Source organism: Ammodytes marinus (assembly GCF_949987685.1).
Source record: "Ammodytes marinus genome assembly, chromosome: 20".
Lineage (NCBI taxonomy): Eukaryota > Metazoa > Chordata > Actinopteri > Uranoscopiformes > Ammodytidae > Ammodytes > Ammodytes marinus.
In genome coordinates, this window is record NC_137224.1 from 21,599,851 (window position 1) to 21,616,440 (window position 16,590).

At 40.4% G+C, this 16,590-nt stretch overlaps 1 protein-coding gene across 1 annotated transcript; it reads right to left on the bottom strand.

Annotated features, from left to right (window-relative positions):
* Window positions 1–417: 417 nt before the first annotated feature.
* On the bottom strand, window positions 418–14,537 carry tdrkh (tudor and KH domain containing). Its single transcript, XM_080048619.1, has 14 exons — window positions 14,530–14,537; window positions 12,027–12,178; window positions 11,678–11,769; window positions 9,242–9,431; window positions 8,209–8,348; window positions 7,354–7,663; window positions 6,073–6,239; window positions 5,582–5,757; window positions 4,754–4,818; window positions 3,527–3,678; window positions 2,870–2,980; window positions 1,971–2,025; window positions 1,589–1,671; window positions 418–963 (listed from the first exon to the last, which is right to left on the bottom strand). Exons 2-13 carry the CDS (start codon window positions 12,154–12,156, stop codon window positions 1,616–1,618), a joined length of 1,644 nt encoding a protein of 547 aa, XP_079904745.1. The 5' UTR covers window positions 12,157–12,178; window positions 14,530–14,537; the 3' UTR covers window positions 418–963; window positions 1,589–1,615.
* Window positions 14,538–16,590: the final 2,053 nt, after the last annotated feature.

A 16,590-nucleotide genomic window follows, 5' to 3' on the forward strand; every position in this document is an offset into this window, starting at 1 on the left:
GTCATCGACCCACACAGTAACAAAACAGTGGACACTGCAATGGAAATAAATGAATGGTCTCTTCAGTTTAACAAAAGAAAATACCAGAATAGAATAAAACTTCCCCGTATCAACCCTCTTTCGAAACAACACCAACATAAACAGGGAATATTGATTGTAAAACTAGTCAGTTTATATTCACACCACTAGAAATTCAAGCATTTCTAAAGGCAATGCGGTGTTGGAGGGAAAAAAATGGTGCTTTACGTTTTAGCACATTAACAGTTTGCTTCTCATTTTAAAGCTTTATTCTGAAATACATATTTATGGTGTGTTCAGCATTTCACAGTAATAGACACAGACAATTCTTGTGACATAAAATAAATCCTTTATTTATACATAGTGCAGTCTTTTACAGCTCTGAAGACAAACGTCCACTTTCTTATGCCCTTAGTAGATTTGTTTTACACATTTTTTATACTGAACACAATCTAAGAACCACATTCAATAATACTGTATGGTTTAACTTCCAAAATAAAATTACGTGTGAAGCCGAATATATAGGCAATTCAATCTTAATATACATATGTAGAAGAAGAAGAAAAAAACGTAGGCATTAGCTAACCAGCTGCCCGCTCTGGCTTCACTGACTCATATCACAGTGCTTTTTCAAAAAATAATACTGGCATTAGATTTTTTTTGTTCCTCTCTTTCTTTCTTGAATATAAAATATAGTATTGACGCAAACACAGAGGCAAAAAGCAGCATTGGGCACAACAGAACAGCATAAAGGCAAAACATAAATAATTCATTTTGTACCGAACTAATAAACAATAAAGTGAATATGGCTGGAAGAACCGCTTATCAAGTAGGTAAGGCTTTCACCGTGAGGATCGGTGCAGTTGAGTTTGCGTGAGCCAAAAAAAGAAAAAAAAAATGTCTCCTGTATCTTTTGAACTGATGCTGAGGAGTAGATGGTCAGTGCTGGAGGAGAAGAGGAGGAAAAAGGTCATTCTCTTTATAGCCATAATGCTTTAGAAATCCATGATTTATAGAATATTCTTACTTCACACCCTCATAGGGATGAGGGTGTGAAGTAAGAAGGAAATTACAATTATATGGATATATATACTGATTGTATAGATATGTATGTAGATATGGATATATTGATTGTTTATAAATATAAATATAGATATATGCATTGTATAAATATATAAAATATAATTAAGTTGTATGTATGTATGTATAGTTCGTAAACGGCAAATATAGTATCGCCAATTGTACAGAGAATATATGGATTAAGAGAAGCGAATATAATAAATATTTGAATTTTTTTAATTTAATAAATATTTGAATTTTTTATTTTTTTACTATGGAAAAGGGGTAGGATTAAATAAGTGTATACTTCTTCCTGCTCATTTTCAGGCATATCTCAGCAATACAGATCATTTGTTTTCTTTTATTTTTAATTTTTTTGTGAAAACATAATTTTTGTTTATTGTATTTCCATGCTTTTCATTTTGTTTTGTATGTTTGATATGTCTGAAATAAATTGAATCAAATCAAATCAAATATATTAAAAGTCAGCCATGAAGCCAGAGAGCAATACCTTGATATGTATTTATGTGGTTGGTCCTCAGAGAAGCTCGTCCTCTATGACATCATCAACGCTTCCTGAGATGGAGGCAGCTTCTGAGGGGACAACAATATTTATAATAATTATAATATAGCTTTAATAATACTTCATAATTAATTTATTAAATAAATAAATATCTTTCACCACAAACATCTACATATAGCAGTGGAAAGCTTTACCTAAGTCATGTCATTTTAAGAAAAAAATATTACTAGGATCACTTAGTCCGTCTGGTTGGCGTGTGGCCCATGACATAACAATGTCAATCTTTTCCGGCTGGTAGAAAACATGTAGTAACAGTAATATAATGTAGAGAGAAATGTGCTTTGATTCAGTCACTACCTGCTGTACTAACCTGATAAGCTGATACAGGAGAGACTGAGCTCTGAAGACGCTCCTATCACGTCATCCTAAAGGAGGAAAAGAAAACACAGATGTACGTGTTTAAGACAATGCAGTGACCGTATTTGTAGGCTATACCATTACTGTGTTTGGTAATGACAAAATCAATGCATTTTGATAGCATAATTGCCTGAATCATATTTACTCTACTCTACTTCTACATCTACTCTACTGTACATCTACTTTACCGTACTCTATAACCCTTAAAATATGACTTAGGCAATTATGCTATTAGGCTAATGAAAAGTAGATGTAGAATAAAGTAGATGTAGAGTAAAAGTAGAGTAAATATGATTTAGGCAATTATGCTATGAGGCTAACGATTTGCACAAATGGTATTTCCTTATTTTTTATCTGGTTTGGTCCTCGCAAGTAGACCAGAAGTTCCTACTGTAAGGTATTGGGATGAATCCTAATGACTTTCCTATCCATGGCGTTAGCATGGAAACACATTCACTGGCTATTCTTTTGATTTTCAAGATTTTCTTATGTAGTATTGGTATCGAATTAAGAGCTGCCACTCATTTATCCTCTTTGTATTCATCGATGAATCTTCCACCACTGCCTCAAGTCTTTCCACAATATCAAGTGATGAAGGTGAAGATGTATTTAGTTATTAATTCTAAAGTACTTCTTTTTGGTCTTTCAACAGGTGCATTTCCCCAGGACTGGATTTAAACACGCGTAAGGCCGTTCAGTTGGTCCGTTCTGTGCTACTGTAGAAACATGGCGGTGCAACATGAAAGGGAGGAGTTTGCCGACAGAAAGCAGTTAGCGGCCCTACGATTGGCTATTGGCCCAAGCTCAACTCTCTACACCCGTTGAGCCTGACTACGTGTTTGAGTGACTCACCACCATTCTCTGCAGGCAGCCCAGACTGTCTCCCTTGGTCGAGCCGTTCAACAGCTCGTGGAAGCTGACGGCGTGGCCCAGACGTATGAGCTCTTCACCGATATCTACAGTCTGGCAGACACACACACACACACACACACACACACACACACACACACACACACACACACACACACACACACACACACACACACACACACACACACACACACACACACACACACACACACACACACACACACACACACACACACACACACACACACACACACACACACAGGAGACATGCTGGTAAACAAAGCAAACACATGAATACAGTCAAACTGATACATCCAGTGCTTGATATGCAATGTTGCTCCTTATGGTTTGCGTTCAAACAATCAGTTGTTGCTGTCCGTTCCATTTGCCCGCACAGAGCTGGGAAAAAGGGCTTTCGTTTACTCTGCTCCCTCTACATGGAACCTGCTGCTAAAGACTGTAAAATAACTGAATTGATTTCTTTGAATGCTTTTAAATCCAAGCTGAGAGCACTTAGACCACCTCCTTCACTTGTATATGTTTCTACTACATTTTAAAGTTGTGAGTGTATGTGTATGCATGTAACTTGTTGCTGCCTCTTGACCAGGACTTTCCTGGTTAAATAAAGAAATAACTGACCAAGTCGTTGCAGTTGTCGTAGAGTTTGACACTGGGCCAGGAGGAGATGTCAGAGTGGGAGTAGCTGCACAGTTTAGCGTTCAGGGCTCTCCAGCAGGCACAGTATGTCAGCTGCTCAAAGTCATCCAGGGCTTCCTCACTCCACACCTCTCCTAAGGAACATTTCAAAAACACACATCAACTCAATGCACCACGTCTTTTCACTTCCACCTTTTTTTTCTTCTTAGCTATATGCCTGTGTTATGCAGTTATTAACCCATTGATGACTATGGCAATCTAGGATGCATGTCCTTAATGCCTGAGGGTTTTCTGAAAAAATACTACGAATTGTCATCGTCTACCAAAACCTTAATATCTAAGCCTGTGTAGCACATAGAAACATGAAATAAAATACATTAAAAAAGGTAAGGTTCACAGGTTTTATTTAAACATGCTCCCTTAGCGCTTACAAACCAACACATTTTTCAAAACATCGTCAAAATTAGATGGGGTAGAAAATAAATAAATAAATGATATAAAATATTTAAAAATAATGTGCTAAATGAGGTTATAATCCTGCTTCCTTTAAGCATGGATAGTAGTGACTGAGTGTGCAGTGGAGAGAGAAAGATAGACAGATAGAGGGAGGAAGAGATTTAATTTATAATTTAGTTCAGTTATTACTGGCACCATAAATCAGACTTCCCTGTACAACTGGAACTCAGACTGACTCCAGCTGTCGGGAGCCGATCAGCTGGTCCAAACAGCTGTATACCACGGAGATGAAAACAAAACTGAAACTTAACTATCGCCTGGCTCAGCTGAATTTGAGTTGGAGCAGCAAAATATAGCCTAAATTCATAAATATTGTTAATAAATAGATGCAATGTGTTGTGTGATTTTCGTCAGTAGCCTATAGTAGACCTAGATTCTGCGCTCCAAACGCCACTAACTGTTCTGTAATACACTATCGCCGACACAGCCAGCTTATTTTCTTTATAATTTTTTTAAATTTATTTTTTGATTGACGTGATTTTCGGCAAACCACACAACATTTGGGTGGTCACGTGGTCTTAAAAAAATCAACAAAACCCACCTCATGTGTATTTGAACCAATGACGGTTCATTCTATGCTGCGCGCGCCATGAAAATGAGATAAACAATGCTGCGCTACGTAGCAGCCGGCAGGAGATACAACGTGGCGTCGCGCAGCAGCCGTCATCAATGGGTTAAGACAAGAGCTTTTACCTTTTGGTCTGACTCCGGCCAAGTTGCACTCGATGGCTTGGAATGGCAAGCTGAGGAAGTCGCTCCTGTAATGTTAATGCAATGTTAATGACTGAGCTGTAAAAACCAATGCTACATACAATAACATGCACTGTGTACGCTGCATTACAGCACAGCAGAAAGCCCAAGTGTGAATGATCAAGTAGACAGGAGGTAGACAACGTTACAAAGAGTTTAACCCTCAGAAAGAGACCGTCTACAAGCAGTTCAAGGACAGAGTGAGGCTCAAGTGTAGATAAGACTTTCTAAATCTCAGGCTGCGTTCCAATAACCATACTTCCCTGCTATTTAGTATGACAGTAAAAGATTTAGGATGTCCCAATACATGTGGTCAGATGCAGCATGCTGAGAAGAAATGGCCAAACTAAGACTCACATTAATCTTCATTAGTATAGTACAGTATTTCATTCTGTGGTGCAAAAGACAGGTGCAGGTCTGTGGTTAGCCAGCATGGCTCTGCTGAAGTTCTTTTAAAACCTCTGTAAACCTGGTCAAACATAGTAAAACTCTCTATATGTGATGTCAAAGTGGGGTGTCTCAATACACTAACTGTATCACAGCATAGCCCGCCTCATCTTTACCACATTTCTGTAAGGTTTATCAAATCTGCAACAACAATATTGTTTATGTGGATTGATAAATATGCCTAACTCTTTTCAGATGCTTCACAATCATGCAACTAACTCCCCACATGACATAGTTAGAAGGGTTTGTGGATTTAGGTTTACAGGGGCCTTTAAATGATTAGGAGGCCTATATCACCGTCATGTGTGTAAGTGTGTCCCTCACCTCATCCGACAGAGGCTGTCTCTGGGCAGCTCCCCGTTGTCTCCAAAGTCCACATAGTAGAGGTCCACCAGTCCAGAGGGCAGCACCCCCAGGACCCTGGCCCTGTTCCACGAGCCATGGTCTTTGTACGGAGCGGCCACAATGTCCCCCACCACAATGCTCTCCACCCTCTGCTCCTAGAGGACAGATTAGAATATACACCTGTGAGGACTACATTTAGGCAATTTGTTTTTATCTTTCACAATTACAGATCCAGTGTGTGTCAAAGAATGGCCCACACATCAACACAGGGCAAAACAATATGTTTATATTGTTTTTTGTTTATATGTATTTATTTTTTCAACAACTGTAATATTGTTCCTTTTTTTCTCTGGAAAATCTAGCCCATTTTTCTAAGCATTATGAATGATGTATTAGCCGTTCCCGTTTGCAGGTGTGTGTTTTTCAGTTGATCAGGTTTAAACAAACACAACCAGTAGAGTCATTCTTACAGCTTGGCTGCAGCCGCTGTAGAAGCGCTTCATCTCCTCCGTCAGTTTGTCCAGCTGCAGGGAGCGGACCCCCAGGATCTGGATCCAGAAGTGGTTTGGGTTCTCGTAGGCCGAGACATAGACCTCCAGGTGCTCATCAGGCTGGAAGCTCAGGTCTGGGCTGGGAACTGGAAACACACAGCCCCGAGACAAAAGTAAAGATTGGCTGCATTTCCAAATCGCATACTCTTTCTATTTCTATGCAGGCCTTCCAAAAAAATCTATCAGACAGCTTCAGCTAATTCAGAACGCTGCTGCTCGAGTCCTCACTAGGACCAAAAAAGTGGATCACATTACCCCAGTTCTGAGGTCTTTACACTGGCTTCCTGTCACTCAAAGAATTGATTTCAAAATACTGATGTTGGTTTATAAAGCACTAAATGGTTTAGCGCCAAAATACATTACTGATCTGCTGATACGTTATGAACCGTCCAGAGCCCTTAGGTCGTCTGGGACAGGTCTACTTACAGTCCCAAGAGTTAGGACTAAACGAGGAGAAGCAGCTTTTAGTTTTTATGCACCAAATATCTGGAACAAACTCCCAGAAAACTTGAGGTCTGCTGCAACCCTCAGTTCTTTTAAATCGAGTCTGAAGACTTTTCTGTTTCCATTTTAACCTGTACTTTTTATTTTATTTAAATGTTTTACTTCTTTTCATTCGCTTTTAAATGTCTTCTAATGTGTTTTATGTATTTTAATCTTGCCCCTGTAAAGCACTTTGAGTGGCCTTGTGTTTGAATTGTGCTATATAAATAAACTTGCCTTGCCTTGCCTTGCCTATTTTCTACTCCACATACTACAGCTGACCATAACAAAAGGATCTAGTTAGCGTGAAGTAGGCATACAATTGGGTTACGTTGACTCATTTATTACATTTTTTACATTGCGCATTGATCTTGCCTCTGTCACCATCCACTGGTTGTATTCATAGAGAGGCTTAGTCGATGTGACATCACTTCCGGTGCGCACTGGATTGTGGGTCAGAATCGCCCCAACGAAATAGCATGCTGATTTCAACACTAAAAATCTCGACCTACAACATCCGGGTATTTTTAAAGCATACCAAATCTAACCTCAAGAATTGGAACGTACTAAATCTTTTTTCTACCATACTTAATAGCAGGGAAGTATGGGGATGGTCTAACAGGGCTAATCTTTATTTATTATATGTTCAAGGACTGAGTATGCTAAAGCAGTCGCTGTGTGGATTGTCTTTAGTGGACTCAATAATAGAATACTTACTTTCAAACTTTGAGATGTCAGAGAGAGAGTCGGTGGAGACGCTCTCATCCTCCCCCTCCTCCTTGCTGTCTGTGTTGGGGGTCTTGCCATAGATCTCTTGTGGTTCCCCTGTGCCTCTGTGGGCATGGAGCAGCCCGTTCTTCTCTGTCTGTGTGTTGTTGTTGTCCAAAGCCACTGGCCCTTCAGCCTCTGTGTCCTCTGGTCTCTGGTCCACAGCAGTGTGTCCCCCACGTTTCCTCCTCAGGGCAGAAGACTGGGAGATCTTCATCCTCACCATCATGTCTTCTCTCACCTTCTCTAGAATCAGCTCCTGCAAAAAAAAAAACACACGTCACCAAGTAGGGTAGGGTTGGGGGAGGTATCCATTTTTTAATAGCTTTAAACCCTTCCATCAAATTACACCCAGTTATACTGTAATACCTTTTGGTATAGGCTTCCTATTACTTCTACATTTTACAAGATTACATTGAACTAATCACTATGATGTGACCTCTGCCAAATACTCATTTTTACTGACAGCACTTGAACACATCACAATCTACGTTCCAAAACGAGGGAAAAGAAAGCATGCCATTTACTTGTAAGGTATTTTAAGCTGCATTCTTATAATAAAGACACACGCACGCGCGCACGCACACACACACACACACACACACACTCTCTTAGGGCATTTATTATAAACATGCACCAGGTATTACACACTACCAAAAAAAATGTATGCCGGTATATCCACGGTAACTAAAGGAATACTGTTGCTAATTTTTAATACCCCGTTATACAGTGATCGGATTTTTTTCCCCCATAGTGCTTTTAAATGAGAAGGGCGGATCACAACTGTGAGTGAATGCTAGTCACCTTGGCCTGTTTGACCTCCTGTCTGGTCCCTGTGATAGTCACACTGCCCTTTGCCCCAGGACCGGGGCTCTTCTCTTTGGAACAGTTCACTTTAACTCCGGTGGTCCTGGTGATGAGTTTCAAGCTCTCTCCACCACGCCCTGCAACACACACAGGCCTCCATCATTAACAGGAGTTCTGTCATCCCTTTTATAGCATCTTCCACCACAGGCAATACAAGGTTACCGTTGCTATTTTTCAAATGCCCTAGAATATGGTATAGCAATACTACCACACAACGCTAGTAAAAAGGGCAAACACCCTTTCAGAAAATTAAGCTGATATAGGATATTCACTCTGTTTTTGTTCTGCTGTTGAGAGTGCCATTTTGAGCCCAAAAACAGAAACAAACAATAACCTGACAGAGAAAGAAAAACTTAGCTGAGGGGAACAAAATGCAACAGGGTGCATGCATGATACTTTTGATGAAAAAAGCTCTTTTTAATCATTAAAGTACATTTTTAATAGGTTTTATTGCATATATTGGACACACTGTTTTGGACGTCGTGAGAAGATAACAAGTGTCATATATTTGACAGTATAATGATCAAATTAAATTTAAGGGGATTATTGTGTTCCAAACATTCTATTAATTTTTTTTTTTTTTTAAGATATTCTTTTTGCATTTGTATGCTTTATTGATAGTGTAGAGACAGAATTGAAATGGGGCAGAGAGGGGAGTGACATGCAGAGAACGACCGCGGGAAGGAAACGAACCCGGGTCCGCTGCTGGCCGAGGCCCATGGGGGGGACTCCCTACCAACTGAGCTAAGAGCGCCCCCCAAACATTCTATTCTTAATCCCTAATACCATCTACAATTTTAAATATTTTTACTTTTAAACATAACAGCAGTTAATATTGGAAGACGGTCTTTTGTCCCGCTTCTCAAGAATCACTGCAGTATTAGTTTGACGATCGGTGTTTGAAGTAAAACATACTCTGAGGGCAAATCAATACTATAATATTGGATTGTCCCCAGTGTTCAGCGGCTACCTATTATCCTTCCAAAGGCGGTCTGAGGAACCTCCAGTGCCTCAGTGACCGGCTCACAGTCAGTCAGCAGGTTCTCTAGCACGCAGCGGGCCAGCAGGATCTGCTCCTTAGAGCCCTGCAGCACCAGACACACTGACTGACAGCCAGGGTCTGACTGCACCCGCACCTGAGCCCCGGACTTCTGGTTCACCTGAGAGTTAGAGGGGGAGGAGGGGGGGAGAGAGAGAGAGAGAGACAATGATATTCTACACCAGTCCTCACTGTTTAATTTTGTTTTATTTTTATTCTCATGTTAATCGAAAACCTGTAATTAAATAATCATTCTTGTCCATATCATTTTATATATTAGATATTATTAAGTACATCTGTTTGTTATGCTATTATGTTATATTTACACATTGCTCTGACGTTCAATTCTGTTGCAATACTTGTATTTCTGTAATGCTTTGGCAACACTGTTTGTTTACAACAATAGTCATGCGATGCTAATAAAGCTTTTTGAATTGAATTGATAATGAAATAGCAGAATATCTCTCTAGTGTCAGAGATCAGATCCTAACCAAGTACAGGCTCGGTGACCACAAACTGGCAATTGAAACAGGAAGACAACAGAAATCATGGCAACCAAAAGAAAACAGAAAATGTGCACTGGTCACTGTTCGACAGGTGAGGTTGAGACAGAGATGCACTTTCTCCTGCAATGTACAAAAATAGATGATACGAGAAAAATGTTTTTGAACAAGTTCAGCCCTTGAGTACCAGATTATTTAGAGTTGAACGACCTCTTCATCTTAAAAAAAACTCCTCGGAGAAACACACACACACACACACACACACACACACACACACACACATATGACTAATATAATGTTCCTAATGTAGGGGAGAGTGGCCTAAGTTGTGCAACTTTTCACTCAAAGTGACTTTAAAGTAAGGCCTTGACAGTAAAGTCTCCAACTCAAATATATACATATATTTCAGGGTGTTGTGCATCCCTGGCAATAAAAACTTTGGATTTGGAATAAACTGTTGAAGAAATATAGCTTTCGGAAAAAAAGTTGTCTTGATGCACAACCTGCCCCCTGTGTGGTGTAAGTTGTGCGGTTGGAGAGAATACCATGGGGTGAATTGTGCCATTGCTATATATCTCATAAACTGTAATGCAAGACAAATCCATTAGACAATCACTTATTTAAGGTGTATTTAAAGTAAATAAAGTAAATAGTTGACAAAGATTGAAGGACAATTTTCTTAAACAAGGCCTAGCAGATCTAATGGTTTTACCTGCAAAGCTCACAATGACAAAGTCACCATTATCATCTTTCTGGCCATCTGAACTCTCATCAGTGGTGTCGTTAAGTGGAGATGTCACTCTCTTCTGAGCTACTGTACAATCACTTTCTTTTGGTGACCAGCGTATACAGCCATGCCACTGGCACAACTCTCAGAAATGTACTTTGCACTAGTTGCTCCGTGCTTGTGGAACCAACTGCCACCTGACAAATGTGATTCCCCTACATTTCTGCCTTTAAATCAAGGCTCAAAACCCTTATGTACACCCTGGTGTTTCCTCCCCATTAACTATCTTACCTCTGAACTACTATCTGTGTTTATGTGGATGTATGGGCTTTACGTCTTTTATTTTGGTTATTGTTATTTTACCTTCATTGTTTACCTACTGAATGCACTATGTACAGCACTTTGGACAATGCAAACTGTCATAAATGTGCTTTTATAAATACATTTTACTTACTTACTTACTTATAACTCACCCAGGCCCTTTAGCACAAATCACCCCAATCCCAGAAATTTGGATAATAAGCATGATGCAGCAATTTAGGGCTGACATCGTGCTAACTGTATAGACTCAAAATGTAGCATACCAAAGCACTAAAACATGTGTCAAATGTTTTCAAACTTGTCTATAATTGTTCAGACACAATAATCAAAAAACCTTGATCATGGAAATTTTACTTTGAAAGGCAAAACACAGTTTTTTGAGCTTAAATGTGCTTATATCTTATTCCTTGTGTCTCCCTTCTTTACAGGATGAGTCAAATGGATGGCTCTTCTTAAATATGTGGTCACATTTCCAATTTCTTCCACGGTTTTCTAGAAACAAGGGGTGGCGCAACTTCCAAAATGCACAACTTAGGCCACTCTCCCCTATATATCGTTCCTTTTTTTAAACTTTCATGCCAATAAAGCCCATTTTAAATTTGAATTTGAGAGAGTCAGACAGAGAGAGACAGAGAGTGAGAGAGACAAAGAAAGACAGAGAGACAAAGACAGAGAGAGAGACAGAGAGACAAAGACAGAGAGAGAGAGCGCAGGGGGTACTTGAGTTACAAACAACTTGGTCTGAGGAAACGCTTCACACTTGAACTGCTGTGAGCAGATGAAGGAGAGTCATTGTGTGGCAGTGAACTAACTCACCGTGTCCAGGAACTTGGCTTGGTATCTGCTTATGTTCCTGTAAACCTCTACAGGGACTGTCATCTTAGACACCTCAATGTCTGGCCCCGGACCTGTTCATATCACACACACACACACACACACACACACACACACACACACACACACACACACACACACACACACACACACACACACACACACACACACACACACACACACACACACACACACACACACACACACACACACACACACACACAGAATAAAACACCAACTAACGTATGTCTTGATTGAAAATGCAAATATGTAGAAATCTGGGTAGAGCTGGTTGTTCAGGCAGAATAACATCCCGGCGTCAGACACTCACTACTGTTGGTGCCGCTGACGTGGCGATAGAGCATGTAGCCCACCGTGGCCCCCACAGACAGCCCTGCAGCCAGAGCCACCATCTTGCCCGAGCTCAGTGGGCTCTTCTGACCCTCCTTCACTGCGTCCATGACACACTGTGGCAGGCTCCACCTAGACACAAACACACACACACACGCACACGCACACACACACACACACACGCACACACACACACACACACAGGTATTCTTAACACTTGAAATATCAGGTATGAATGATCCTATACGTATCTCCATCCAGGCCTGGTCATCCACTTCTACTACAACGAATCAGGTCGACGTTATTGCTTTGGCACAAAATGTGAAGATGATATTCAAAGCAAACTGATTGTATCAGGTGGGGTGTGTCGTAACGTTACAATCTGACGTGTTCCGTTGGCTTGATGGGCGACTGCACAGCCATGCAGCACAAGACTTCAAGCAGAAGCATCAGGTGTGTTCTCAAGCATCTCCATTTTACGGACCCCTAAGCGGCATAAGTCAGTGCGTTTCCATGCAACAACTAGATTGGATTAAGCCATATACCGAACTTGCCACTCGAACAGACCGCGTCACTAGTCTGAGTATACATGGCTTTTCAAAGATTCGATAAAAGGCTGGAGCATGGCTGACTCCGCTATGCTAGGTGGCGCTGTAGCCCTTTCAACAAGTGGTAATAGAGCCACGTCCAGTTCCCTTCCGCAACAACACTACTATTTATTACGTCGTCTCCTTCCACTTCCTTGTGAAATCCTCCGCAGGGATTCTCGAGCACGCGCAGAACGAGAACTCCAATATGCGATATCCGATCCCTGTATACATGCAGGTAGAATGCCGACTATGAACGAGTTATCTAGGTGTTCTTATCCAACTTTGTGTGTCCGTTAATGTTCCGATTTGTGTGCGAAGTAGATCGGATAAAGGTGTTTACATGTATTTTAAAAGTCCTGTTGAAGTCTTATTTGTTTATTTACCCGATTATGCGTCTGCATGTAAACGCACTGAGTGTTTGCTTCTTTTTGTTAGGGACCTCACTGAGGGTCCTTTGAAGGTCCTGAGAACCCAATTTAAGAGAAATGAGAACCACTGCAGGAGATTCTTACGATGTAACCTTTCACTGTCTCAGTCTACATCACTTGCAAAGACCATAAGCCCACAAAAACATGCACAAGCCGTCAAGCGCACACTCAAAATACGGCTCGTAAATGATTAAACATTTAGTGTGTGTATACTAGAAACACACACACACACACACACACAGTATGCACTTCTGATGAATGCACTAAGCCAAACTGCAGCTGTCCTGATGGAGTGCAGGCCATAATGCACTGAAAGCTGCAGCTGCTGTACACGCAGAATACCATTTACTGTAACGTGGCAACCTCCAGCCATTCCACCTGCAACACACTAGCATCATCCAATTATTTGTGGAGATTTTTCATGTCACACTGCTAAGACTACAAGTCCCACACCCACACACACACACACGCACACGCACACGCACACACACACACACACAGGCAGAATGCACTGGAGGTGAGGCCAACAGTGAAGAGTATTGGGACCAGGCAGGAGCACACACAGCACCAGCATGCAGATGTGTGTCTCACTGGGAGAAGAGGGCTCTGGGGCTGTAGTTGAGAAACACATGGGACTTGGACACTCCAACGTCCATCTCTGAAGAAATCGTGACACTCAGTTTGCTTTTTTTCTTTGTTTATCATCCAAGTTGAGGACGACTGGGGGGAGAAAGGGGTCAGCATTTCAAGTCACATTGCACTAGTTTGATGTCATGAGTGGAAAGCAAACATCACACACTTACCTGTCCTACACTGTGTATAAAATATGCACACTAGCAAGTACCACTGGCAAGATAGGCCAACCTTCAAACAACAGGATGACTGATCACTTCCTTTGCATACTGAGTGCGGTCTGCAGCGCTGTGACGCTGTAGTAGGTTAATAATGTGGTGTCTCCTTCTGGGAGCCATGCAAAGTTCGAAAATAACATTTTAACCAATACAAACTGACATGTATGGAAGCCTAGAGTTTCCAAAAGTAAAAAAAAAACATTTTGAAATACATTTGACGTCACGCCTCTCTATACCATATAGACACCAAGGAAACATGTTTCCAAATCTGGCTGTATAACGCGTATAACCTTCATTTTTTTAACTCTCTAAGGCTCATATTATTGTGGTATAATTATTATGTAAGCATGACACTGCGAGCCAGCAGAACCTCACGAGACATGTCCTGTATGACGAGGTGTCAACACGACCGCAAACACTGAGGGCTAGCAGGGCTAGCACTAGCTAGCTGCTGGTTGGCACATGCATGCAGGCATATCATACATTTAGAAAAGGTTACCACGCGTCCTTCTCACGCGCACATACCATGACAATAAACACTCTTCTTTGTATGTTTTCAAGCTATAACGTTATGCAGAATAAACTCTCAACACATATTTTCAAGTATGACTTACAGATGCTCGTCCTCTTATGAATCGACCCTGCTGCTTTTACAACTGTCAATCTCGTGCTATGCATCAAGTATACCGGAAACTAGATTTACATTTATGTTATAACAATATGTTTGTATTGTGTATGACTTATAGCCTGACGAAACAGGAATGCGACTTTTGACACTGAACAGACTCCAACCCAAAGCCCTCACGATAAAATGTACCAAAAACGTGACTATAATTACATTTACTTTGAAAGTCCGACCGGACGTGTTCTTTATTCACTTTAACTTGACATTTGTGTCAGCAGCAATGTTTTTTTTGGCAACCTCCTCAGTAAATCACGCGTGTAGTAGAACCACAGACTGTAAACAGCATGACCTAATCTACCAGTGACAGGCTTCAGTTTACACCGAGAACTTTTTACGTGCAGCTTCACCCGAATCATCCTTTCATGTTTTATGGAAATAAATAATAGCCTACATTGATCATTAATAACTAATAAAATAATTTCGAGATTTAGCCTTATAGTAGGCTAGTTTACTGTTAATCTGTTGCAGAAATTCTGGTAGTCAAATAGCCTATAAATAGGATTGAAATCTAAGCCTTGCGTCCACACACACACACACACACACACACACACACACACACACACACACACACACACACACACACACACACACACACACACACACACACACACACACACACACACACACACACACACACAGCAAATTGTCTCCAGCATTTAGACTTATCGCCACATAGGCATAGACCAGAATTTGAATTTCCCCAGCTCTGCCATTCCACAAACACTACACAGCCTCATCTTGTAACTCAGTGTTTTGAATTGTTGTGTGCAACAATATTTGAACGCAACCATCCCATGAATAAAAGGGCATATTTATTAACATGACACAATCAATACACAAATCAACACATTTGTCAAAAGTCCTGAACATAGACATACTTTAAAAAATACAAAATATACATTTGCTTCTCGTGAACGGCGTAATTATACATTGTCCATCACCCCCCCCATCACCCCCACCCCACAAATCACACTGGCAGAGGCTTCTGCTCTTCGCGTGAGAACGTATCATAAATGGCCAGCATCCGCTCTGCAGGTTATACCAAATCCACGCTTGATTAAGTCCATGTGTGTGTTGTGAACTGAACGCTAGGACTTAGTTAACATTTTACACTGATCAAGACAGAGCATTCACTGGATCTTATTCATGCAGCATAATCCATGTTTATCTCAAACACAGGCCAACTAAAAAAAAAATTGCAGAAACCATTTCTTGCATTGTGAAATAAAAACCATCTTCAGTAGTTTCACATGCATCCTATTTTTGTCCATCAGTATCAGTACTTTAGTGCCATAACAACAGAGAACCACTTGTAACTCTTCATATACCCCCCTCACTTTAAATAAGGAACTTTAAAGAACATTTTGTCACCGTGGAATAACTAACACAGGCACACATAAAATCCAAGCACAGGTTACACATCGATGTAGCCAGGATACTAAAGATACTGAGGTCTGATTTCAAAAGTCTGTAAAATTCCCTTCAAACGTTTGATATCGTCTGTCGATTGAAACAAGTTACCAGCAATCACACTCTGGTTGGGGAATCATTTATCGATTTAGTTGAACTTGGTGTAAAAGCAAGTCAAATTCAAATAAAAAAATATATTTAGTTGTTTTATTTTCACTGTATCATTCAGCTTGTGGTCACTTGATTGACACGGATAAAAAATCCTTCATCACAATTTATTTATTTATTTACCCAGAGGAAAATATTTTAAAAACTGGAGTAAACATTGTGACATGCACTATATGTAAGTTTGACTTGATTTGCACAGAAATAAAAAATTAGGAAAATCTATTTTTATATCACAATATCGATAAAATATCAGGATATTAAATAAATTGATAAACTGAACACTTTTGGGGCTTGCCAAAGACCTGGCAGGTTATTTCAAGCACTGACAAGAATTTCATTGTTCCATTGTTTGAGTAAAGACAGATTTTAGGAGTGACAAAAGCAAGTCATGTATAACCGTTTAACACCAGCA